General features: G+C 41.4%; 2 protein-coding genes across 2 annotated transcripts; both read right to left on the bottom strand.

Annotated features, from left to right (window-relative positions):
* Positions 1-1,550: 1,550 nt before the first annotated feature.
* Positions 1,551-7,959, bottom strand: LOC114860901 (adhesion G protein-coupled receptor E2-like). The gene is given in 17 exon segments (XM_055510978.1): positions 1,551-3,187; positions 3,265-3,433; positions 3,612-3,703; positions 3,797-3,857; positions 3,936-4,153; positions 4,292-4,486; positions 4,592-4,748; positions 4,828-5,045; positions 5,047-5,168; positions 5,489-5,642; positions 5,771-5,875; positions 5,965-6,008; positions 6,117-6,239; positions 6,366-6,512; positions 6,868-7,038; positions 7,130-7,213; positions 7,662-7,959. Coding segments are annotated over 17 exon segments (2,133 nt in total). The 5' UTR covers positions 7,687-7,959; the 3' UTR covers positions 1,551-3,139.
* Positions 7,960-11,575: 3,616 nt separating this feature from the next.
* LOC114860367 (adhesion G protein-coupled receptor E1-like) lies at positions 11,576-20,214 on the bottom strand. The gene is made up of 17 exons (XM_055510977.1): positions 18,174-20,214; positions 17,758-17,847; positions 17,516-17,677; positions 17,033-17,173; positions 16,565-16,687; positions 16,324-16,367; positions 16,154-16,225; positions 15,892-16,045; positions 15,636-15,758; positions 15,352-15,542; positions 15,111-15,272; positions 14,811-15,005; positions 14,455-14,672; positions 14,316-14,376; positions 14,130-14,221; positions 13,772-13,940; positions 11,576-13,680 (listed from the first exon to the last, which is right to left on the bottom strand). Exons 1-17 carry the CDS (start codon positions 18,202-18,204, stop codon positions 13,621-13,623), a joined length of 2,088 nt encoding a protein of 695 aa, XP_055366952.1. The 5' UTR covers positions 18,205-20,214; the 3' UTR covers positions 11,576-13,620.
* Positions 20,215-25,531: the final 5,317 nt, after the last annotated feature.

Below are 25,531 nucleotides of genomic sequence, written 5' to 3'. Positions count from 1 at the left end.
GCTGAACTGGAACCTGAGCGTGGCAAGGCTGAGCTGGAACCTGAATGGAGCATGACTGAACTGGGGCTGGACACCGAACGGAGACCGGCTGAACTGGGGCTGGACACTGAACAGGGCCCGGCTGAACTGAGACCTGAGCAACACACGGCTGGGCTGAGACCTGAACAGAGCACGGCTGGGCTGAGACTGAACTGGAGACGCGAACCGCCGGAGCGGTGACAGGAACGGGGACAGGATCTGCTGGAGCGGCTACAGGAGCGGCGGCGGAGGCGCAGCCAGCCAATGCGCGCCGTGCGCGTGTCAAGTCCCTCCGCATTAGCCGGAGTCCATCAGAGAACGCCTGCACTCCGGGGTACTCACGCCACCAGGGCTCGTCCTCCAGTATCTCGATAGCTAGTTTGACTATTCGGAGCTGGGCAGTAAGGCTGGGCGCTGCCGCGTATTCCCTGGCCAGCCTCTCGAGATCCCCGCGGAAGTCCTCAGGTAAGCTCGGTGGAATAAATTCCATCGCTTCGGTGCGTGGTTAGGCACGGAGCCGACGAACAGAGGGAAAAAAAAGGGGAAAACAAGGGAAAAAAAACTCGTAACAGACCTGGGTGCAGGTTGGCGCTGGCTGGGTCCAAGTCTGGCCAGATTGTTCTGTCAGGCTTGGGCAGGCGTCGGACCCACATGCACAGTACAGAGGCAAGGTGATGATTAACACAGATTTTATTGTAGAAAGCAGAGTCAGACGGTCCAGATCATACACAAGGCTTGGTAATGAGGTACAGCAGGGAGCAGGCAATCTCAAGTCTAGTAAGCAGTCAAGGTTCGGTACACAGGAGATCTCGGTGAAGGTACAGGCAAGGGCTAAGCAAAACTCACGGTCAGTTGTTCAGTCAAGGCTCTTTCTCTGGCTACGGTACAGACAAGGTTCAGGCAGGATACGGCGGTCAAGGCAATCAGGATCGATACACTAGAGACTATACACGAAACGCTGGAAAGAAGTTCGTAACGTAACAATCTGGCAGCTTGAATCTGTGAGAGGTGGAGGTTATATACTGGTGAGTGATTACTCATTACGGACAGGTGTGGCTAATGAGGACCGGTGAGTGAGCAACTGACTGTGAACAGGAAGTACTACAAACTAAAACAGGAAATACTGCGCTAACACAGGACACAACAAGAAACCAAAACTCCAGATCGTGACATTCTTCAACCATAATATGTAAGTGGCGGGGCTCTTTGGACAGGTAACACAAACTGTAGTTTTCACAGCTGTCAGATTCACTGTAGATCTAAATGATAAATAGTTATAAACTGTAGAAGACAGAGAAAGATATCATTTCCATCTCGTCTGTATTTTATCCTTTATAAATACATGCAAATATCTCCCATGTGCATGGGTAAACACAATAAATGACAAAAGGAATCCAAAGAATAAATCAAATGGTGTTATAACCAATATATGGGGCCTATTTCATATAAATTTATGATATTTGCATCAACATACAGATGCTGAGGAAGGGCTCAAATGAAAGTTTTTACGCTTTAGAACGACCCTATAATGCTATATTAGTGTTTACTCTAAACTAAACACTTATATGTAAGGAAGGAAATGTAGGAAGGAAAGAGCAGGCTTCACTTTCTGGCCTTTTGACTCACTGGATGTCTGAGTGCCCAACCTGCTCTTGACGCATATCTGCAATCTCTGCGCAGTCTAACGTACACTATAGCTTTGTCCGTTTTCTTACAACACTTACGGTAGTGCCACTGCCAGCCTGGGAGTGGGGGAAGGGTGGTTCTCAGGAACTTGAAGATCATGGCTAGGGATAACCATTGTAGCCCCATACTTGGGTATTTTCCGCCTTGCTTGGGCTATAACAGAGCGTAAGCCTTACATCCTCCATCTTGGACCACTCGTTTAGTTTCGCTTTCAAATTTAGCGAGTTATGGCTCAAAGAAGTGGAAAAAAAATAATTTTCGCTCAGGGGTTAGAGCAGAACACTTGCAGTTTTTAGACCATTGTGGATATACCACACATTTTGGACTGAAACGCTTTATTGGATAACATTCGCTGAATGTAACGTCCAGAATCACACCACATGACATGAATGGGCAAAGTACAGGATTCAGAAGTTGTCAAAAGTAAGTGATGGAAAATTTATGGATTTATGGTTATTTGTTTTTTAACGTTTGGTGACTGCGCTGGTTGTTGTTGGTGAAAATGGTTGATATGGTCGGAGAGGCAGAGTCTAAGCTTTCTGCTGTTCTGTATTAAGTCGCGACCACGTTAACTGGTGACTGACTTGCTCTTAGTTATGGCAGCTGTTCAAAGCAGGAAAAAGGGGTTTGTGGGTCGTTCCCGTTTAACTTGCTCACTCGTTTCCGCACCCAGAATGCATTGCGCTCTGCCGAATCACCTGAGCTGCAGTAATTTGACCTACCTGTCATTTAGCTCTGCCCCCTCTTAGCCCGGCTGTTGCTGGGGCAGGTTCAGAAAAAAACAGAAAGCACTAGTTGTTGTCTGTGAGCGCATGACAAAAAGTCCTTTGAGATGTTTCAGAGGACTTTTGCAGAGGAATAACTGATCATTTCTCTGCATAGAAAATATGCAGTGCATGCACTGCTGCCTAACACTCCTGAAATAGTGATTAGAAAAACTGAGTGGATCTTAGTTTCCTAAAACAGGTCAAAGCTTTCAAGTCACAACATAAAAATGTACAACATGACAAGAAGAAATATTTGCATAGAGGATTTGTGAATTTCCTTTAACAACCTACAGTATGAAGAATGACAAACAAACTGACATATGTCTGTCAGTAAGAAGCTTTTATTTTCACATAGGAAATATCTTTATTCAAATAAAGCGCCTGCCCCTCTACAACTCTGCTCGCATGTTCACATTAGCATTCTATGGTGCTAGTCTTACTAAGTCACCTCATCACTTATTATAGGTCGAATGTTAGACACTGGTCATATGTAAAAAAGGTTTGATCTACTGAAGAATTAATCTACTTTAAATAAAATAAAACTCATAAATAGTCAAGCGAAGGAGTCATACAGATGCTATTATATTCATAAATGTTTCCGTGACTCAAAATCTCTTTTGTGAGTATGTACACTTATGGCTGCTCAGTACCTGAACTTAGTTGCATTTTCAAGGTGAACACAATCCAGACAATAATTTCCCATAGTCCTCCCTCACCTACAGTTTAATCAGAACAGAAAATCAGGAAAAAGCAGCATATGTTGTTTGTAATTTCTGGGAGGAGAGTGACTGACCTGCTTATCAAGCAGACAGTGGATGATAAACAGCAGAACCCCCTGAAGGCTCCCAAAGATGGTGAACAGGTAAGTCATAGCAGTGGTGCCTTCCACCACCTGGAAACATTCAAAGACCCACGTGGTGCCCAGCACGCCCAGCTGAGCCCCTGCAGTAATGGAAAATGTCCTGCAGGGGGCAAGAAAACACAATTCAAGCTGAAAAACTGAGAACAACTGCAGGAAATGTGTGTTTTTCGAGATATTTAAAAGTATTATTTTTATACATATACATGTGAATATAGACACATAAATTGCACATACATCATGAACTTGTACGTGGTCATTGCAGCCTAATGTAGACTCACTTTATTTGTTGCAAACTTTCAAGATCTGGGTTTGATCCTGAGAACTTCTGTGTCAACTTCCACATAGTGATGAGAATGAAGAAAATGTTTATCTGAACAGAAACGAGATTACGTGGTAAAAAACCACTGATGTAAATTTTAAGCATTTAAATAATTTCCAACTCAGTATTAATTTTCCTGCTTACTGTTATGATGACACAGGCAGGGCCAAACAAATTCCATACGATTTCCAGGCTCAGCCAACAGCTGCAATGTATATTACTAATTTACTATTTGTTCTTAAATTTAAAATAGCACACATCATGCTCAATAGACAGAACTCACTGTCTCTTAGTGCCGTATCCTTTGGCATTCGCTAAGGCAGAGATTGTAACAATTACAGCTGGGACTCCATAGCCACCTGCCATCAGGTAGAGAGTTTTAAAGTTGGTGTTAAAACCCAGGACGACCATCCTGAAGAGCTGGATGCCCTCCAGACACATCCAGCAAAATACTGCCAGGTAGAAGAAATGCAGCAGCCCTGCTACTACAGCACAGCCGACCTGGTGCAGGAGGGAGAAAGATGGAAAGAGGAACTGAGGCTGAGGATACGCAAACATCTTCAACAGCTGTGCTGTTTCTTGGTAAATATAAATGTAATATATGTTAGGGGGAAGTTTTTAGCAAACTCTTGAACTTACTGGGTTCTGTGTGTGAGAGATTCCTGCCTGGAAAATTCGAATGGCGATAAAGAGGCAGATGCTGAGATGCAGGTGGATGGTGGTTCTTGGACTTTTAATGGAGCAAATCAGAGAAAATGTCAGGATGCAGAGGAACAGGCAAAAAAGAGAGAGGGTCAGTCCCACCCAGGTTATCAGCTGCAACTCAAACTTGTCCTGTTGAGAGTGAGAGAGAGGGATGACGCTACTGTTCCTGTACATAGAAAAAAGCGACACATTCAGTAAGAAACTATTCCTGATCTTGTATGTAACTGGTTTAACCTCCATCTCATAGAGCGCCATCAGCACTGCAAAGCTGCTCAGATGGGTGCAGGAACACACAGTGTACTCAGGGTTGGACTCCACCACACTGCAGCCTCGAGCCGACCACGTCCCACCTTCCTCTGAAGAATCCCAGAATGCACATTGGTGGCTTTCAGTGGTCTGTAAGATAAATTATAGATAAGTAGACATGTGGAGGAGGAGTCTGTAAAAGGATGATTTGTAATAAAGCACATGCTTCCTGGTTCAGGTGGTAAAAGGTTAGGTTGACTGGCTCTTTAAGGACGCTTGTGTCTCGGTTGCTGACGGCAACAGTCACAACTTGAGAGTTGATCTTAAAGCTTTGGTTACTCTGTGGCTTCATTCCAGCAAAATATCCATCTGCAGAGTCCTTCAGGTTTGCGTAGCTCAGCAAGGCCGCTGTTGTGAAGCCTTTTATAGTCACAAGCATTACCAGGGTAATTGGATGGATCTCCAGCAGCGGTCTCCAGCTGGAGGTCTGCCTGGACTCGCTTAGATGATAAAGTTACAGGTCCTCGAGGTAAGTCAGGCCCCGAACGTACCAGCAGCTCCAGCTCTGCATAAACAGAACACACATTGGTCTGTGATTACTACAATACAAGGTCCAGAGTTGTTTTTAAAGACCAGTATGGATTAGTTGTGTATGTGTAAAAGCATAGCAAAGTTAATCTACTGGACATCTGATATCTTAATATCTCAATATGTTTTTATTGTTTATCATTTGTTTTGAAAACTATATTTAAAATGGTATATGATTGTGTTTTTCTGTGACGGAACAAAGACTGAGTCAGACCACATACAATTTCTTGGTTTTCCTGTGCAAACCTGGCCATTAAAACTGATTCTGATTCTGATATATGTAAATTCATATTTAACCTGAATAATTAGAGGATCTTTTGGTTTGTGGGGTCTTTGTAAAGGGTCCTATGAGCCTCAGAGCAATCTCCATCATGTCCAGAAAGGTGGAGACTTTCTGGTTACCATTGATGGCTCCACTGGATAAAAGCTTGTCAATCCCAGACAAAAGTACCTGTATTCAGAAGAGAGTCACAGGAAGAAACACAGACATGTTTATCGATAACCGGCAGACAGAGTCAAACTCGGGGTCTGTACTTCAGGCCAACATTTCATTTTTCTAGATCTGTGTGATAAAAATACCTCCACCATGTTCTCCCCATCCAGCTTTTTTACACTTTCACTCTCTGCGAACCCCTGACAGATTTGTTTCAACTTCATCACAAAATCAGTTGCAACATGAAATGTCTAAACAAGTGAGTTGAGAAAAACACACAAGTTTAATGTAAGAGGTATTGAAACTGTTAAACAGTTATGAAATGGTTTTTGTCTGTTACCTCTTCCAGACGGTCCTCATCTTTGAATGGATCACAGTTTAACTCTGTGGAATCAGGAAGTGGCACATGTATCAACGTCTGTCCTATGCTTATAGGACAAATGTTCACTAACCAAAGTTAAAAAAAAGTTAATAGCTACTGCGTTTTGTTACCGGTGCAGCGAGACCTGTTGTTGCCATAGTTACTGAACCCTGAATGACACATACAGTGATGACCACCGTCACCACTATGACAGGTTCCATTTCCACAGATGGTCTTATTAGTCAAACATATGTCTAAAAGAGAAATATGTAAAAACAAAAAATGACTTCTGTACAGTTATTTTAACAAATAACAAGGAACTAATTATATATTAAAAAATACAAAAAAAATTATTTAAAGCATGTAGTTAAATCCTGTACCTTCACATTCCTCCTTGTTCCCAGAGAAGGTAGTTTTACCAGATTTCAATCGAAAACCAGCTTTACAGATACAATAATAACTGCCCAACGTGTTGATGCAAGCAGAAATTTGATCGCAACTGTTTTTATCCTGACATTCATCAATGTCTGTATGAGAAAGGAAAAGCATAAAAAATACAGAATGTGATAAATATGACGTGTTCTCACCTCAAACCAATAAATTAATCATTGCACCATTTAACATACTGTATGCTAGATAATGTAGTATAAAAATTTAAGAACCAATAAACCCTTTACATGCATTTTGACCTCCAGTGGTGGAAATTAATCCATCATCACAAATGCATTCATAAGATGAATCAGTGTTTTTGCATTTTGAATGCTTTCCACAAATGTCTTTGTCCTCCAAGCATTCGTTTATATCTAAAAGCCAAATATGACATAATTTTAATATTTAAATACTATTTAGAACTTCAGAAGTGTTCTATGTAACACAACTCACCTCTACATATTGCAAATGGATCAGCTAAAAAATTCAAATGTCCTGTTGGTGATCTATAACCATCAGGACATTGGCAGTAGTAGCTGCCATCTGTGTTGATACAGTGTGAGTTCTCTCCACATGGAGAGAGATGATCAGGATAATCCTCATCAGCAGCACATTCATCAACATCTTAATAAGCAAAGAGAAATATACTAAATTATATTAAATAGTGTGTACATGTTGAATTGACGTTGAAGTGAAAATAAGTCCATTTTTATACCAATGCACTTTCCTTCCTTGACACTAAATCCTGATGGGCAGGTGTGTGATTCTGTCATCACCATGAAAGAAAAGAAGTGCAGAGCTGTAAAAGAAGCAACCGTCAATCTGCAGTTCATCACCTTCACCAGCTTTCCAACAGCTATATTACCATAATACTATACTGTATTAGTATCTGAACAACTCTGCTTCTTACATATGAGAAAACATCAGATGGCACAGTGCAAGTACACAATTACATACAATTGCAATACAATTGCATCACATCCAGTGTTGTGAGTGGGCAGATTCAGTTCAGTTCACCTATGTGATGCTAAGTCGGTAAAATGTCAGAGCATACATTTACAAACAGCAACCAACTAGGTACCCAATTGTTTTAAGTGTAAACCCCAAAAAGCTGCACATTTCTAGTGTTATACAAGCAAAGAGTGTATATACAAGATGGAGTATACAAGAAAATGAATAACTTATCATGCTACAACTGTAAACAACTTTTAAACAAACATTGTAAGTGTGTGACAGAAGTGACTCACCCAGTACGAAGAACCCAGCTACCATGGTGAAGAGATAAATGATGTTCAGATAATGAGAGTTACTCTAAATCACTCAAAAAAAAGCAAAAAAATAGTATCTCTCTGCAGTCGTATGATCTGTTCTCTACTTGCCTCCTGTCCACTTTTTTTTAAAGCTGCCCCAGTTAAATCTATGACTTATGAAAAAGTAAAAGAAAACAATTTGTATTCAGTCATTAGTATGATCATAATTGTAGCTTATAGGAATAAACGTCAGTCTGTCTCTGCCTCACGGTCCCCCCTGTTCTCCCTCAGCTCTCCCTCCTGAGGTGACATGCTGAACTGAAGGGAGGGGTGGGACTGCTCTGACACAGAGGTCTACAGGAGCGTCGTCAGTGCTTTTCAGGACCCTTTGCTTCTGTTCACCTGGGGTGATGACGGGAGGATGGGATGATTTTGTTTTATGTCATGTCCCCACAGGTTTTTGCTCATCTCTGTGTAATTAGTCTCTGCTAAACTTGTTGGGTAAACAGGAGGTGAACCTCAGATGGATATTGCTTCACAGTGGTCTTCACATGGTTCAAAATTAAAAAAAAAGTTAAGAAGATATTATGAAATGAAAAAATATATGAATAAATAATTGTGTTTTGTTTTAAAGGTTGAATGAAAGCTCAGTTCCACACTCATTTTCAAGCTGGGCTCCGTGACCCTGGGGTGCCTGTCCTGTTGTCCTCTGCCTCCTCCTGGTTGACGAGGGGAGGCCTCGGCTCTAGAGGTGCTGCGGGCCCTGCCTGGGATCGTATAGGCCGTGGGTCAGAAACCTGCCCTCCCTATGAATGAGAAAAAGTGAATGGTGTGAGCATGTATGTGAGAGTGCATGGATTCACGCCAGATATCCAGATATTTCTTTGTCTATGTATGTGTGTGTGTCTATGTAAATGAAAATGATAAAAACACACGTGTTACACTTTGATTTAGATGAAAACGTTTCATTTTAGTAGTGGCAATAATTTCATCATCAGAAACGCAATAATAAGATAGAGCTACAATTATTCTCTAACCTTCTATTTATATCTAGCAGCAAACAAAGATTGCTTTTACATTTAAGTGTTGATAATGCTATTTAGAAATTGGTGTTTTATACAACACAACTTACCTATACATGTTACAGGTGTTTCAGCTGAAAATGTCTGATGTCCCATTGATGTTCCTTAACCATCAGCACATTCATAAATATCATAATAATAATCTAAATACTATGTATTTTTATTCATGCAACAACATTATAACAACACTGTGAAATATCTGATATGTTTTCTTCGTACAGTATCAATGCATTTGGCTCTCCACTAAATTAATCCTAGTGTGCAGGTCACATCAGCCACTGGGCCCATCCACCCCCACCTCACACACAATCGCAGCAGATCAGGCAGATCAACCTGATGAAATCAGCCCAAGGGTGCTGAAAGTCTGTGCTCCCCAGCTCTGTGGTGCCCTCCAACACATCTGCAGCCTGATTCTGCAGCTGGAGAGAGTTCCACTTGGGTGGAAAAGTCATGCATTGTACCAGTGAATAAGACGCCGCTTCCCAGATTCATGCTGCTGGGGCAGCAGCATAAATGTAGCAGACAGTAACAGACTGGACAAAGTGATCAGGAGGGCTGGTTCTGTTCTGGAGGTAGAGCTGGACCCCCTTCATGCTGTAGCTGAGAGGAAGATGCTGGTCAAACTCCTCTCTATCCTAGACACCTCCACCCTCTACACAGTGTGCTGGCTGGAAAGAGGAGCACCTTCAGCCATAGGTTGATCAGTATTAGGTGCTCCACAGAACGCCACTGGAGATCCTTCCTAACGGTGCCATTAGTCTGTACAACTCCTCCTCTGTCTGTAAAGGTTAATCTTCATCCATGCAATAACATGTATAATAAAACTTTAGCTAGTAATTAGATGTAATTAGACAACAGTAATTAGACTTGATGTGAGTGTGCAAAATAATTTCCCTCTGGGATTAATACATTTTTTTGAATCTTGAATCTAGTTTACATATGTTATACAGTAGGTAATGCTGAAATGTTCTACGATTATATTCATTCGCAAACTGTAAAAAGTTTTTGGTTCAGAATCTTCTACATTACACATGATTTCTTCCTGAAGTCCTCTGAATGTTGGTGATGGTCTTAATATCACCATAAAAACAGAAAGAAGGTTATGAAAAATAGGTTGTTTTCTTATATCTTGGTTTTCTTTTTTTCCCAATAGGCACCAAGGCCCTGGCTGCTGCACAGAGCTTCACATTATTTACAGTTACCTAACTCACCCAGTATCAGGAGCATCTGTGTGCGCTCCATAGTAAAGAGAGAGACCATATTTGCATTAAGGAAGTCTCATGGCCATACGTGTGGACGTAGTCATATACAGTAGTAGTTTCTCTTCTCTACTCTTTTTGTTTCCAAAGCTGCCGGTAGAGAACCACTGAAAACTTTATCCCTCACGATCTCAGCTCTCCTCAGCTAATGACAGCTACAGCATGAGGCAGGATTGTGGCTAATATATTAACTGTTGTTTGCTCACAGCAAACTGTAAAGTTGAGTAAATAAAAGGTAACTAGTGCCTTAACTGCTGGTTTGCTACTGTTGCTTTTGAATAAACAGTTTTCAAAGTGTTGAATAATATAATAATATAATATACTGTAGTAAGACTGATGCATGTGACTCTAAAATCTTGACACTGCAATGAACTTAAGTAAGGAATCAGGTTGGAGGCATACTGTAGGCATGCTCTACAGTCAGAGTGCCACTGTCTGATGATGCTAAATGAGCCACAGTCGTAAACAGCTCATACAATTGGTGAAAGCTTTCCCAGTGGCATCGTAGATCAGTGTGTAGAGAAATTGTGGACTGGATCACTTTTGAAATGGAAGGAGTAAACCTCTTGTTTTGTGTCTTTCTTTTACAGAAGAAATAAAAATAAGAAATATTAAAAGTTTTAAATTTTAGAAGAAATAGGATTTTCGCACATTTATCTTATTCATGCTGTAGTTTAAAATCAAATATATATATATGAATTAATTAATAAATGTATTAGTCACATTACTATTACTGTAATGCACTTATGCACTAAGAACCTTTGTATAGCAAGATGCTAGATTAGATGTGCGTGTGTGTATGTGTGCGTGTGTGTGTGTTTGTGTGTTTGTGTGTTTGTGTGTGTGTGTGTGTGTGTGTGTGTGTGTGTGTGTGTGTGTGTGTGTGTGAGACCGTTGCCTGATGAACTTCATGATATGGTTGGGTTCATCACAAGTTCAATGTTTGACTCATTTATTTAAAGATTCAAATAGATTTAGATTTATTTTACAAACCTTCAAAGAAACTTACGTACGTAGCTGTCCGCTATCAGCATTTGTTATAGTAAAATAGCATCTCCCAGTAATATAACCATTACAGTGTGACTTATACTGGACTGTAACTTTTTAGCAGTATTTTCAAGCATATATGTATCAAAATAGTGTCAGCATCCACTAGAGGGCAGAAGTAAAGGCTAATTCACAGACCTAGTGATTCAGTTTCACAGGGGACAGTACTACAGTTTTTTTTACTGCTATGAAGCAGCTGTCTAATGAAACTCCACATCTTCAACACAGTTAACACACAGGCCTAAACAGCAGCACCATCGTAAAAAATGAGACATTTTTTTTTCTTAAGGCTTAAACCGTGTCAAAACATCAAAATATTTTAAATATATAAGAGGAGCTAATTTTGTATATGAGCACATACAGTCATTACATAATGGACAACTAAATACAAAATACCAAACCCTTGAACACCACACCATTGATTGTCACTGTATCCTGTTGTCAGTGCTCTTTCTATAGAGGCTGTGTCAAATTTGCCTTTTTGCAAATAACTTGATACAAATGAAGAAATGCTTTTGTAGAGTTTTTATTGAATCCATGGCATTCATTTTTTTCAAACTGTGACTGAAAACTGAAAAACTGTAAACATTACAGAAAATACATGTACTGTAAACTTAAATACGGTCAAATATACTGGAGTATAAGACACTGTTGTTGGTAAACAACAACACAGACCTGGCACCTTTTTATTAGGCCTAAAGACTGATTGAATATTGAAGATGAAGGAGTATATACTGGTCTTGTTAGTTTGAAATAGTTAAAAATAGCTGTTTTTGTTTGGTCATCAAAGCTAAAACAATGGCGTTTGGACTGTTTGAATGACATCAGTGTTAACTGTTTGGCAGAAGGGCGGGGAACATGTGTCAATCCCCTGAGAATGGTTTTACATGTTTGCTAGACGTGTGTAAAATGAGTGGATCCTAGTTTCCTAAAACAGGTCAAAGCGATCTTAAAAAAAATCATTTTTTTCATTTTCGATGAAGGTAGACTGCTGAAGTCACTAGTTATTTTATATGTATGTTTGAAAAATCAAACCAAATGAGCTAAGACTTTATTCTGCTGAAAAACAAACGTGCTGTGCTCTTTAGCAGAAACCTTGTGAGACCTCCCACATAGAGCTCTCTGATGTTGTAATATCACAGATATAGATCTACTGTATGTACTGTACACTTTCTAGAAATTAGTTTTTAAACTCAGGTCAGAATCAGATCAGTACAATATGACATGAAAAAATATTTGCATAGAAGATTGATAAATTTCCTCGGCCATCCAAACCACCTCTCATAAAACATAAAAGACATAAAAACAAACAGTAGTAACATTTCTTACTGTACTGTACAATCTTACTGTTGATAGAGTGATGGTCTCAGGAAGCAAAGGTTTGCAGTTCGATCCCCCGCCTTGCCTCTTATGCAGGGCCAGGTGTGGGAGGTTGTTGCCAAAGCAATTGATTTTGTGCTCCTTGTCAATATGATAAACCAGGGATTTTTTACTTTTATGTCACTTTTTTCCACAGTGAAACATACAATAATTTTACAGATAAAGTCAGTACTCAAGTGTGGCCCATTCCTCCACATACTGTAGCCACTTCTAGAAAAGTGGCTATGTGTTTCGTACCTGTATGTTTTCCAGCCATGTCTCCATGTAAATGAATCTGCTCAGACACAGAGCGAGTAAAGCTGCTTCTCTCAAGCGGTGGAATGGGCCACATTGGAGTTCTGACTTTGTCTGTAAAATTATTGTATGTTGCATTGTATGTTACACTGTGAAAAAAAACAGACATAAAAGCACAGAATCTTGTTTCTTTGACAGAATGGAGGGCGTGTCTGCTTGTATTCAATGCATGTACATAAATGAATGTGCTCGGCCACAGAGTGGGGGAAGCTGCTTCTCTCAAGCGGTGGAATGGGCCACAGTTGAGGTTTCATGAAAACAACAATTCCAATGTCAAAATGACATGCTTTGTTTGCAAAAAGCCCTAACTGTGTCAAAACACTGGAAATATGTAGCAAAAACTCATATTGCCTTCAAACAATACAACATGCAACCAAGTACATGAACACGTCCAATCAGTCAGAACACAGTGGACACAAAATACAAACCAGTGTGAATCAGTGCCTCATTGGTTGTCATTGGAGCCTGTTGCTATTTGTTGTCTTTGTAGTTTATGTAAAATTGACATCTTTTGCAAAGAATTGGTTCCAGATGAAGAAATGCTTTGATTTATTGAATCCATGACATTCAGTTTTCAAACTGTGGCTGAAAACTTAAATATTGTAAATATTACAGAAACTAAAATACAGTCAAATCTATTGGAGGATGAGACACAGCCACTGTTGATACTCAGTCTCTGCTTTAGACCTCCATTCATATCAACACAGACCTGACACCTTTTTTAAGGTCTAAAGACTTTAATTAAAGATTTATATGGAGGAGTGTCAAACAGGTGCTATGGTGAGTTCATACTGGCGAAGGAGTGATACAGATGCAGATTATATTCATAAATGTTTCCACGACTCAAAGTCACTCTTGTGAGTATGTATACTTATGGCTGCTCAGTAGCTGAACTTAGTTGCATTTCCAAGGTGAACACATTCCAGACAATAATTTCCCATACTCCTCCCTCACCTACAGTTTAATCAGAACAGAAAATCAGGAAAGGCAGCACATGTTGTTTGTAATTTCAGGGCATTCTGGGTAATTTCTGAGAGTGACTAACCTGCTTATCAAGCAGACAGTGGATGACGAACAGCAGAACCCCCTGAAGGCTCCCAAAGATGGTGAACAGGTAAGTCATAGCAGTGGTGCCTTCCACCACCTGGAAACATTCAAAGACCCACGTGGTGCCCAGCACGCCCAGCTGAGCCCCTGCAGTAATGGAAAATGCCCTGCAGGGGGCAAGAAAACACACAATTCAATCTGAAAAACTGAGAACAATTACAGAAAATCTGTGTTTCTGGAGATTTTTAAATGTATTATTTATATACATACACATTCACATTACGTGAATATAGACACACAAACTGCACATACATCATGAACTCGAACGTGATTGCTGCAGCCTAATGTAGACTCACTTTATTTGTTGCAAACTTTCAAGATCTGGGTTTGATCCTGAGAACTTCTGTGTCAACTTCCACATAGTGATGAGAATGAAGAAAATGTTTATCTGAACGGAAACAAGATTACGTGGTAAAAAAACCACTGATGTAAATTTCAAGCAGTTAGATCATTTCCAACTCAGTAATAATTTTCCTGCTTACTGTTATGATGACACAGGCAGGGCCAAACAAATTCCATACGATTTCCAGGCTCAGCCAACAGCTGCAATGTATATTACTGATTTACTATTTGTTCTTCAGTTTAAAATAGCACACATCATGCTCAATAGACAGAACTCACTGTCTCTTAGTGCCGTATCCTTTGGCATTCGCTAAGGCAGAGATTGTAACAATTACAGCTGGGACTCCATAGCCACCTGCCATCAGGTAGAGAGTTTTAAAGTTGGTGTTAAAACCCAGGACGACCATCCTGAAGAGCTGGATGCCCTCCAGACACATCCAGCAAAATACTGCCAGGTAGAAGAAATGCAGCAGCCCTGCTACTACAGCACAGCCGACCTGGTGCAGGAGGGAGAAAGATGGAAAGAGGAACTGAGGCTGAGGATACGCAAACATCTTCAACAGCTGTGCTGTTTCTTGGTAAATATAAATGTAATATATGTTAGGGGGAAGTTTTTAGCAAACTCTTGAACTTACTGGGTTCTGTGTGTGAGAGATTCCTGCCTGGAAAATTCGAATGGCGATAAAGAGGCAGATGCTGAGATGCAGGTGGATGGTGGTTCTTGGACTTTTAATGGAGCGAATCAGAGAAAATGTCAGGATGCAGAGGAACAGGCAAAAAAGTGAGAGGGTCAGTCCCACCCAGGTTATCAGCTGCAACTCAAACTTGTCCTGTTGAGAGTGAGAGAGAGGGATGACGCTACTGTTCCTGTACATAGAATAAAGCGACACATCCAGTAAAGAACTATTTCTGATCTTGTATGTAACTGGTTTAACCTCCATGTCATAGAGCGCCATCAGCACTGCAAAGCTGCTCAGATGGGTGCAGGAACACACAGTGTACTCAGGGTTGGACTCCACTACACTGCAGCCTCGAGCCGACCACGTCCCACCTTCCTCTGAAGAATCCCAGAATGCACATTTGTGGCTTTCAGTGGTCTGTAAGATAAACTATAGATTAGTAGACGAGTAGAGGAGGAGTCTGTAAAATGATGATTTGTAATAAAACACACACTACCTGGTTCAGGTGGTAAAAGGTTAGGTTGACTGGATCTTTAAGGACGCTTGTGTCTCGGTTGCTGACGGCAACAGTCACAACTTGAGAGTTGATCTTAAAGCTTTGGTTCTTCTGTGGCTTCATTCCAGCAAAATATCCATCTGCAGAGTCCATCAGGTTTGCGTAGCTCAGCAAGGCCACTGTTGTGAAGCCTTTTATAGTCACAGGAGAACATTCAAATACATGCATCACATCTTAATGTAATTACATCCCCATGACTGGTTATATACAGTCACAAGCATTACCAGGGTAATTGGAGGGATCTCCAGCAGCGGTCTCCAGCTGGAGGTCTGCCTGGACTCGCTTAGATGATAAAGTTACAGGTCCTCGAGGTAAGTCAGGCCCCGAACGTACCAGTAGCTCCAGTTCTGCTTAACAGAACAGGCATTGTTATACAAGGCACAAAATTGTTTTAAAGACCAGTATGTATGAGTTGTGTATGTGTACTGTAAAAGCATAGCAAAGTTCATCCACTTCCTTTTATGTAAATTTATATTTAACCTGTATTATTAGAGGATCTTTTAATATGTGAGGTATTTGTAAAGGCTCCTATGAGCCTCAAAGCAATCTCCATCATGTCCAGAAAGCTGGAGACTTTGCTGCCATCACTGAACGCTGAATTCAATAAAAGCTCGTCAGTCCCAGATAAAAGTTCCTGTAGTTAGAAGAGAAGAGGCACAGTAAGAGTCAGACTCTGGGTCTGCGCTTCACTTCAGGCCAACATTTTACTTTTGCAAACATTTGTGTGATAAACATACAGTACCTTCACCATGTTCTCCCCATCCAGCTTTTTCACACTTTCATTCTCTGTGAGCTCTAGACAGATTTGTTTGAACTTCATCACAAGATCAGTTGTGAGTTGGAGACAAACACAAGTTTAAAGAAAGTCATTTAAACTATTAAACAGTTATGAAAATGTTTCTTGTCTGTTACCTCTTTTAGACTGCTCATATCTATGAAGGCATCACAGCTTAACTCTATGAAAACAGGAAGTTTCACATACTCAGTGACACAGTTTACTACCTGAGGACCAGGATAAAGTGTAATAGGGAAATATGTTATATGTATGTATGTATACAGTATGTTATATGTATGTATAAGTATGTGTCCATACATTTAGAATTACTTCAGTAACCAATGTTAAAATAAGATAATAGGTACTGTGTGTTGTTACCGGTGCAGCGAGACCTGTTGTTGCCATAGTTACTGAACCCTGAGTGACACACACAGTGATGACCATCAACACCACTGTGACAGGTTCCATTTCCACAGATGGTTTTATTAGTCAAACATATGTCTAAAAGTAAAACAAAAACATATTACAATTAAGTACTTTGTGTTTTAATTTAATTAAATTTAAGTAATTTACTATGCAATTCAGTTAGTAATATATCACTAGTTATATTAAGGGTGTATTATTCAAGAAACGAAAACAAAAAAAACATACACAATATTAAACAATCTGTCTGTTGTAATAAAGCACAGAAAAAAAATTCAAATTCAAATTCTTTGCATTCATTGAAGTTTAGTTTCTGATTCACAAAAATATCTTAAATTGATGAAATCACTTTGCAGCCATCTTGACTCCTGTTCAGATATTTTGGTAAATAGAAGACTAATTATATCAACTGAAATGCTTTACCTTGCTTTTCATTGTCAGAGTAGGTAGAGTTACCAGGTTTCAAACCAAAACAAGTTTTACAGTTACAATAATAACTGCCCATTGTGTTGATGCAGACAGCATCATGACCACAAATGTTGTCTGTTTGACATTCATCAATGTCTGTTTGAGAAGGAAAAAGCACAAAAAAAGCATAATGTGAAAAAAATCACCACGTGTTTTCACCTTAAACCAATAAAAGCGTAACTAAAAATCTAGCAACCGATAAAACCTTTATCTTTACATATAGTGTGACCTCCAACTTTTTTTTCCAGTAGTGGAAATGAATCCTTCATCACAAATGCATTCATAAGATGAAACTGTGTTTTTGCATTTTGAATGGTTTCCACAAATGTCTTTGTCCTGCAAGCATTCATTTATATCTAAAAGCAAAATATGAGATTGTGTTTATATTTGAATACTGTTAGAACCTCTACCAGAAGCGTTCCATACAACACAACTCACCTTGACATGTTGTATGTCCATCAGCTGAAAAATTCAAATGTCCTGTTGATGATCTATAGCCATCGTGACATTGGCAGTAGTAGCTGCCATATGTGTTGAAACAGCGCGAGTTCTCTCCACATCGAGAGGAGTAATCAGGATAAGCAGCACATTCATCATACTCTTTATAAACAAAGAGAAACATATTATCAACATGTTATCTTTTTTCGAATGAAATATTGTTTATGTTTTTCGTTTCATACCAACGCATTTGTCCCCAATCCTAATAAATCCTAGTATGCAGTGTAAACGTGACCACAAACCCATGGTGAGAGGGAGAGAGATGTGCAAAGCTGAAAAAGAAGCATGCTGTCAGTCTACAGGTTATAACCTCATGCCCAAAATTGGCTTTGGTTTAGAATCTTTTAGTTTGCACAACACAACATTGTTTCATCTTGAACTCTATTAAATGGTGGTGCTTGTTGATGTGCGGTCCCTTAATATCACCATTAAAACAGAGCAACACATATCTCTCGTAGAACTCAGATAGAATGTATGAAAAATAGGTTCTTTCTCTTGAAATATTTTGAATGTTTTTTTTTTTTTTACAATAAGCACCAAGGAAATGGGTGCTGCACAGAGCTTCACATTAAATGTATATACAATTAATGATACTCACCCAGTATCAGGAGGGTCTGTATGAGCATCATGGTGAAGAGAGAAACAACATTTGCATCAAGGAACTCTCCGTAGTCATATGGTTGTTTCTCTTCTCTACTCTTCTTGTGACGTTTTTGATGAGTTTGCTGAGTTTGTGATTTTAAGAGTTCAGTAAAAGTAGAGCAGTGGGTGGAGAACCACTGAAAACGTTATCCCTTATGATCTCAGCTCTCCTCAGCTAATGACAGCGACAGCATGCAGCATTACAGTACATTTACTGATGTATGCTCACAGCACACTGTAAAACTACTGTAAGTAGTGCGTTACCTGCTGAAGAAAACATAAAAAAATAGTATGATAATATGATAATGATTCACATATTACTATTACCTAACTAAAGCTTTGTGCAGCAAGATTTGAGGTGCGTGTGTGTGTATGTGTCCTCACTTCCATGTAAGTGCGTGCGTGCGTGCGTGCGTGCGTGCGTGCGTGCGTGCGTGCGTGCAAGACTGTCCCATGATGAACTTCATGATATGGTTAGTGTCACGTCGAGTTGGATGACTGACGCAGAATCACAGAACTAGATCTCAAACTCAGTTTCCAGTAACCAAACCTGCAAATGAACTTAACAGGGAGAGTTGCAACTGATGCTACTGTATTTATAGTAAAATAGCATCACCTAGAGGAGAAACATAACTATTGCAGCGTGAATTATACTGGACTGTAACAGTCTTAATGATATTTGTTTATGAATTTCATTGTCTTGCCTCCTTAGTTGTTAAGTTCTATTGCATATAAATGTTATCTTATCAAAGTAGAAATACAAATTACTTCAACCTGAAATGTTAACATCCACTGGAGGGCAGAACTGTAGCCTACCTCACAGACATTATGGAAATACTGCTAGTGATTAAGTTTCTCCGGGTACAGTCCTAAATAAAAAAAAAAAGATTATAATGTGTTAATGTTTACATTTTTATTTCTTTAACCTGCAAATAAAAAGTTCCTCATGCTCCATCTAACAGGCACAATTAATGACTACAAAATGTTGCGTCTCCCACAGGTGGCTGCTGTGTGTAACTAAAATCCTTCTCAGTCGCCTTGACCCCAACTACAGACGTTTGCCAAATGCCCAGCTGTGCGTAGTGACACACAGAAGCGGCAGCTGCTTATTTTACTCCATCCACTGAATACACAGCCTTGAACAGACGGTGGACGTTGCGCTGCCCAGAGCACACAGAGACGATGACAACAACAAATATAATAAAATATAGTTGGTTTAAAAGCATTAGATAGATTAACATGGAGGCGTTTATGCTTTGTAAGGTCCATTTGATGCACTGTGGTTGAAGGGTGGTAATTTAAGCCATTTTAATGGTTAATAATGAGGATATTTATGTTCCTACTGAACCAATAGGACACTAAGCACAGTTAGTAGAGTAGTGGTTCTTAATATATAGCAGAGCCTTTAAAGAAATCACAATTAGGAGTTGAGCTTTTTTGAAATGTATGTAGTAAATTACACAAATTAACTACATTTGTGTGATTTATTACATTATCGTGGTCATATTACTGCGACTTCTTGTGAATAAGTGCTGCCTTTAAAGCCACGCTGAAACACTAACACTCAGCAGTTGTACACTGCAGAGCGCTGCTGTGCGAGGCTAATGTGAATTTAAGCATTCACTACTGTCAGCAACAAGCCTGCGATAGCCCATTTGTCTCAAAGCGAGCCACTCCAGACCTAGTCGACATCACTAAGTTAATAATCACAGACTGATGTTCTTCATATTGTATGAAATGCATTTTAACTTGATTACGCCATCATTTGATTGCCAGCAAACATTTAAATGTGTCTTTCCTCTTGGCGGCGCATGAATAAACAAAATGCAGCCGACCGCCTGAGGAATAGTGACGATCTGCCACAAAATGGCAGATTGAGGCATAATGTGTCTTTGGAGCCAAGGAGAATCAGAGTAGGAGCAAACAACTCTTTAACCAACTTAAGGCATACCAAAATAAACCTAATGAACTAAAGACAGGAAACTAATGACTGGAGGAAGAACACACCAATAGAAATGCATGGCTAACACCCAATGCACGTCTAACATGACCTTCAATGCATGGCTCACACCCACAACAGAGCTCACTCATTTCCCAAGTAACACACGGCTGGAAAACTAGGCAAAACATGGTTTTGGACTGGAGTGGAAAGCAGAACAGGCTCCACGTCTCTCCAGAGCGTGGCAGGGAATGACAATGGACGAACCAGCCAGAGGTGAATTAATGAAGTGAGATTTATGTGCAGGGGCAGAGGGGGAGACACAGGTGGGTTGAATGACATAATCAGAGTAAGGCAGGTGATGAGAGGCAGATGGGGAAATCAGGAAGTGGGTGTGAAGCGAGGGGGCGTGGTCAGAGGAAAGGTGAGAGAGAGAGAGAGAGAGAGAGAGAGAGAGAGAGAGAGAGAGAGAGAGAGATATTAAACTACAGTATTTGAACTTGCATCTGAAGATTTGCTGATGTTCTTGTGCTTTACCCCATTGCACCAATTGCATTGCGAGAAAGGCATATACAAGAATGTGTCTGTGTGGTTTTAACAGAGAATTATTGACATAAGCGCCAAAAGAATAACAGCAACACGGTCCTTAAACCCAACAGTGACGCCAGCATTGGTGCAGTAGCACGTTTTAAATAATTCAAAGAGTATAAAGTGTTCAGCTCGTAGATCCAATCCAGTCTCTAAGGCTGGAAAATAGTTTTATTAGGTCTGCTCATAAATAGACGAGGCATTGCAGGCCGCCTTTAATCCCAGTGCTCCTGCAGTAAATGACAAACTACAGACGAGGCAGCGGACGGTCAAGTGGCCCCTGCACAGCAGAGGAGGGCGTGGGGCCTGTTGTGCTGTTGCTCAACCAGCAGGATGCACTGCAGCCCCACCGCACACTCCATCTCATGTCAGGAGCTGGAACTACCAAGCTGGAAAAAATACCACTTCAGTGGGTCTGAGATGAATATTTATGTGTGTGGGAAAATGAATACCATTTTTCATATAAATGAATATCTGCGTTCAAATTAGAGGGTGGAGGAATGGTTCCGATTATCTTGTTGCTTAATGCTTAATTGAAGCTTGCTTCTAATTAGCTTTGCTATTATCATCCAACTTAGGAACAATTCCCGATTTCTAAAACTTTCCAGCATCGTGAGAAAAGACTTTGGCCCCTAGAAATAAATTTAAAGCCACTGCATTATGAAAAACTCTAATCTGTGTCCTCTTGTCACAGCTTCACACACTGTGACCTCTTTTTAATTCTCCTCCTGCTCAAGATTAATTTAGCTAAGAGCAAAATCTCTGATTTAATGTCCCTCCATTCCTTTTTCTTAACATGTCACCCTCATTACATGCTGTGTTTCCTACCTCTCACAAGGCAATTGGTGGTTCAATATGCTCTATCTGCAGCAGATTTTCCTCACTTTCATTCTGAACACCGTTCTGGCTGAGACAAATGACACAGCATTTGCTATGGAGAATGGAGTTGTGCATTGAGCTCTGGGGCCCTGAATGGACTCCCCGCGGTTTTCATAAGAGTATAATTCCTCTGCTTGTGTCTGCACTGCAGGCTGGTGGCAGCTCTGATTGTGGCCACACTGCGCGGCTGCCAGTGGGAATGAATTGTTCCAAAGTGATGTCCTGCACAAAGAGCTTACCTGCGGACAAAGCACAACAGATTTCATTGCGGCGCGGCCGTGCCAAGGATTCTGCCTCGGGACCATAATCGCTGGCGCGCCTGCGAGGTGCTGTCTGGCGCGTCCGGCGTCCACGGTGGTGCCGCCGGTATTGACCGGTACCTTCTGACCCGCGGGCCAGCGACACTCACCTTCCCTCTGTTTGCATGCTGGGTAGAACCTCCCAGCAGCAGCAGCAGCAGCAGCAGCAGCAGCAGCAGCAGCCCACACCCGCGCTGCCTCCCCCACTCTTGTTTTTCACCTCCCTTTGAATTATTGAACTGTTTCTTTTAAGCTGACCAGCTCCTCTCATCAGACGTGTAACCCATCAAGCTTACTTCACTGCTCCTTCACCCATGGCTGCGGCCACTCCCCTGTTGTTTCATGACACCGAGGAAATCACTCACATATTCTTTACTTACTTCTCACTCACTCCACTCCTTGCTCGCTCTCAATATTTTTGTAAGCTCCTGCCCTCCTCACCCCGTCTCTAAATCTTTCCCTCTTGCCTTTGCAATCTCTATACCTCCTTTTCTGCAATGTTCCTCCTGTTATTTTCCTCAACCCACCGTCCTTTCTCCCTCCTTCCCATGCTCTGTTTTTCTGTAATGTCACGGCCCACTGCTGGATGTCACTGAGTTGATGGAGGGAAAAAATGGAGGGCTAAGTCAAGGGAGGGGCTTGACAGGAGTGTGTGTGTGTACTCTATGCACATGACAGACAGACAGACAGACAGACAGACAGACAGACAGACAGACAGACAGACAGACAGACAGGCAGACAGACAGACAGACAGACAGACAGACATGTCTTTATCTGGTTGAAGACAGTTCTGCTTTGGTCCAAAGCAAGGAACCAGGGACACCTTTATTCTCGGCTCTGTTTTAGTGGGTTCATTTTGCACCCAAAGAAAAGAAGACGCACTACAGCAAAATTTAGAGAACCCCTTTAAAAGCTATGGGAGCAGCGTGTGTGATCTAAAACCTAATCAGGGAGACATTTCTGCCGGCTGCAATTGCAACATTATGAGAGTCGATAAGACTGTACTGTTTAATACAATGAGTTTCACGTGTCATCTCTCTTTATCGCTCAGGTCAGTCAATAGAATTGATTCAATCAGTAGCACAGCAGAAAACACAAACTGGAAAAGAGAAAAAAATCCCCCATTCGTTGGCGAGCACAATTCACGCAGACAGTGGCAAACATCTCGCGGCCCCCCAGAGTGCACAAACACATGTTCACGCTCACACAATTACTAAACAGGGATTTGGGGACTGGGAGTTTGAAGGTGTTGATGTGTGCAGGATTTGGACTGTGAATCTGGGTGTGATTTCTGTTTGATGAAAAGACAGATGTGTGCTCACTAACCAAGACAGTAAATTCAGTATAAAGTGCTTTTGGAACGCTCCCCACAGCTATTCAAACAGATTAATGGCAACAAACAGCGAAACAAAGCACAATAAAACACCGACAGTGGATGGTTGCCAATTGACCAGTGGCAACAGTTGATTTATGCTCTATAGGACATATGGAGCGATGGTAGGCTCCTAAAAAGGGGTTTGTGTACGTACGTTGCGTGTGTTTGAGTGTAGGATTAGGCCCGAGAAAGGTCTCCGGCATGAATGGGTAGTAAAATGGCCCAACTCCTGTGATACGTGATGATCTGAAGAGGAAGTAGGAAGTGCCTGATCCGGTCCACGTTATTAGTCGAGCTCTGTTAGACCATGTAATAGCTTCAGCGCAACAGGGAGTCGCTGTTCCAGGAGCAGACTCTCCCCAGTATGACATCCTGATATGAAAGATATTTGTAGCGGTGCTACAGCAGAACTCGCTGGATGGCCGCGTGGAGGTGTGTGTGTGTGTGTGTGTGTGTGTGTGTGTGTGGCGCCAGCTCCTCGGAGTGTTTGCATAAGTGCTGATTCTGCTCTTCCAAACCCTTCAACTCTGCATTTTTTCACGACTTTTCCACTCTCTCTCCCCGTCGCCACACCTTGCCTCCTTGCCCTTTGCTTCAATTCGTCACACACACCTTTTCATTACCCCCCGTGCCCCCTTCCAACCCCGCCAAAAAAACACAGGCAAGAAAAAGCCTCTCTGCACAGACGGTTGCATGCGACGCGAGGCAGAGGGCATCCGGCAAAATGCTACTCTGGAAAAGTGAGAACTTGACATTTATGAGACAGCTGTGAACCCCGGTGAAGGGAAAGTCTGTATGCAGTGTGGATGGAGTCGAGTGCGAGAGTGGAAGCGAGCGATAAGGGAGAGCGGGGACAGCATCTAAAAGCCAAGTGGAAGGCAATTACTCAGGGTGGGAAGAAAGCATGTTAAGAAGAGATACAGATTCTCCTGACAACAAAAAGTCGGAGTTTTGGGGCCTCATTCATCAACTGTGCATACTTATTTTTGTGTTTCTCATTTCTTTACACAGAATGTGATTTATCAATTTCTTCAGATGCATGAAAATCTGTGTACATTCCTAAGGACCAGGCGTGCCAGCGCATCTCCAGTAGAAGTAGAGCAGCTGATACATATGTTGGAACGGACTGGTCAGTTAGAAATATTTAATAAGTTACAGTAAAGAAGCCTTGTTTCTCTGGTGCAAATGATCTGTTAAACACAGGAACTCGCCAGAAATGAGCCTGAGTTCATAGATGCTACTGAGAGAAACTTTATTTGCACTGTTGCTCTGGTGGTCACCTACAGTATTGTACCTCTAAATATTACAGCTTACCGTCCCTTCACTTCACATTTAATTATTTGGCAAACGCCTCCAAGCAAAGGGATTTAAAAATGGTGTTACTGTTGAGAGACCCTGCGGTTACTGGATGACCCACTTAACCTCCTGAGCCACAGGCAAATTAAGGTGTGTGTGTGTGTGTGTGTGTGTGTGTTTGTGTGTTTAAATAAACCTGTAGTACACAAGGAGATGGTTGTAGCAAAGGTGCGATTTAATGTTTAATGCGTGAAATTCTGCACGACTAAACTTTTTCTGTAGCTGTAATTTAAAAAGAATAATTTTGCGAGTCTTTTCCACATGCAAATAGACTCAGGTGCACGTGCGGCGCCGGCACGCGCGCGGCGCAGCCCGTGGATGCTCATGCAACCATAGAGCATATTTAGCAAAGTAATAAAGCCGCATTGTTTAAAGAGAGAAAATACAGCAAATGAATCAATACACAGCCGCCGTTCCAGGGCATTTTATGTGGCATCTGTTTTCCGTTCCTTTGCTCGGCACAAAGACTTGGCCGGCTGCCGCGCCGCCGGTGCCAGTGTCTCTCCGCCAGGGTTGAGGTATGCAATCTGTATTGGTTTTCATCTCATTCAGCGCACACCAGTGAGGCTGAGCGGCCTTTTTTCTCTCTCCCCGCCCGGACTTTGGATGTATATCTTTCAAAGTGGGCGCAAAACAAAGGGAGAAAGCAGCTGCTTCGCTGGAGAGTCGCGGTGCACTTCACTGTGAACCGGTACATCACGGTATCATTTCTCCTGTCATCTTTGCCAACGTGACGCTGTTTGTATTTTTCTGAAGCCCTTCCTCTCCTCTGTTGTGTCTGCCTGCATCCCTCCTCTCTCTCTTTCCCCGAGACTGCCTACCGTTGCTCTTGTCTCTCTCCCCTCCTCATTCTCTGCTATTGTAGTACCACTGGGATC

Source organism: Betta splendens, chromosome 8 (assembly GCF_900634795.4).
Source record: "Betta splendens chromosome 8, fBetSpl5.4, whole genome shotgun sequence".
NCBI lineage: Eukaryota > Metazoa > Chordata > Actinopteri > Anabantiformes > Osphronemidae > Betta > Betta splendens.
This window is presented reverse-complemented; position numbering and strand designations above follow the sequence as displayed.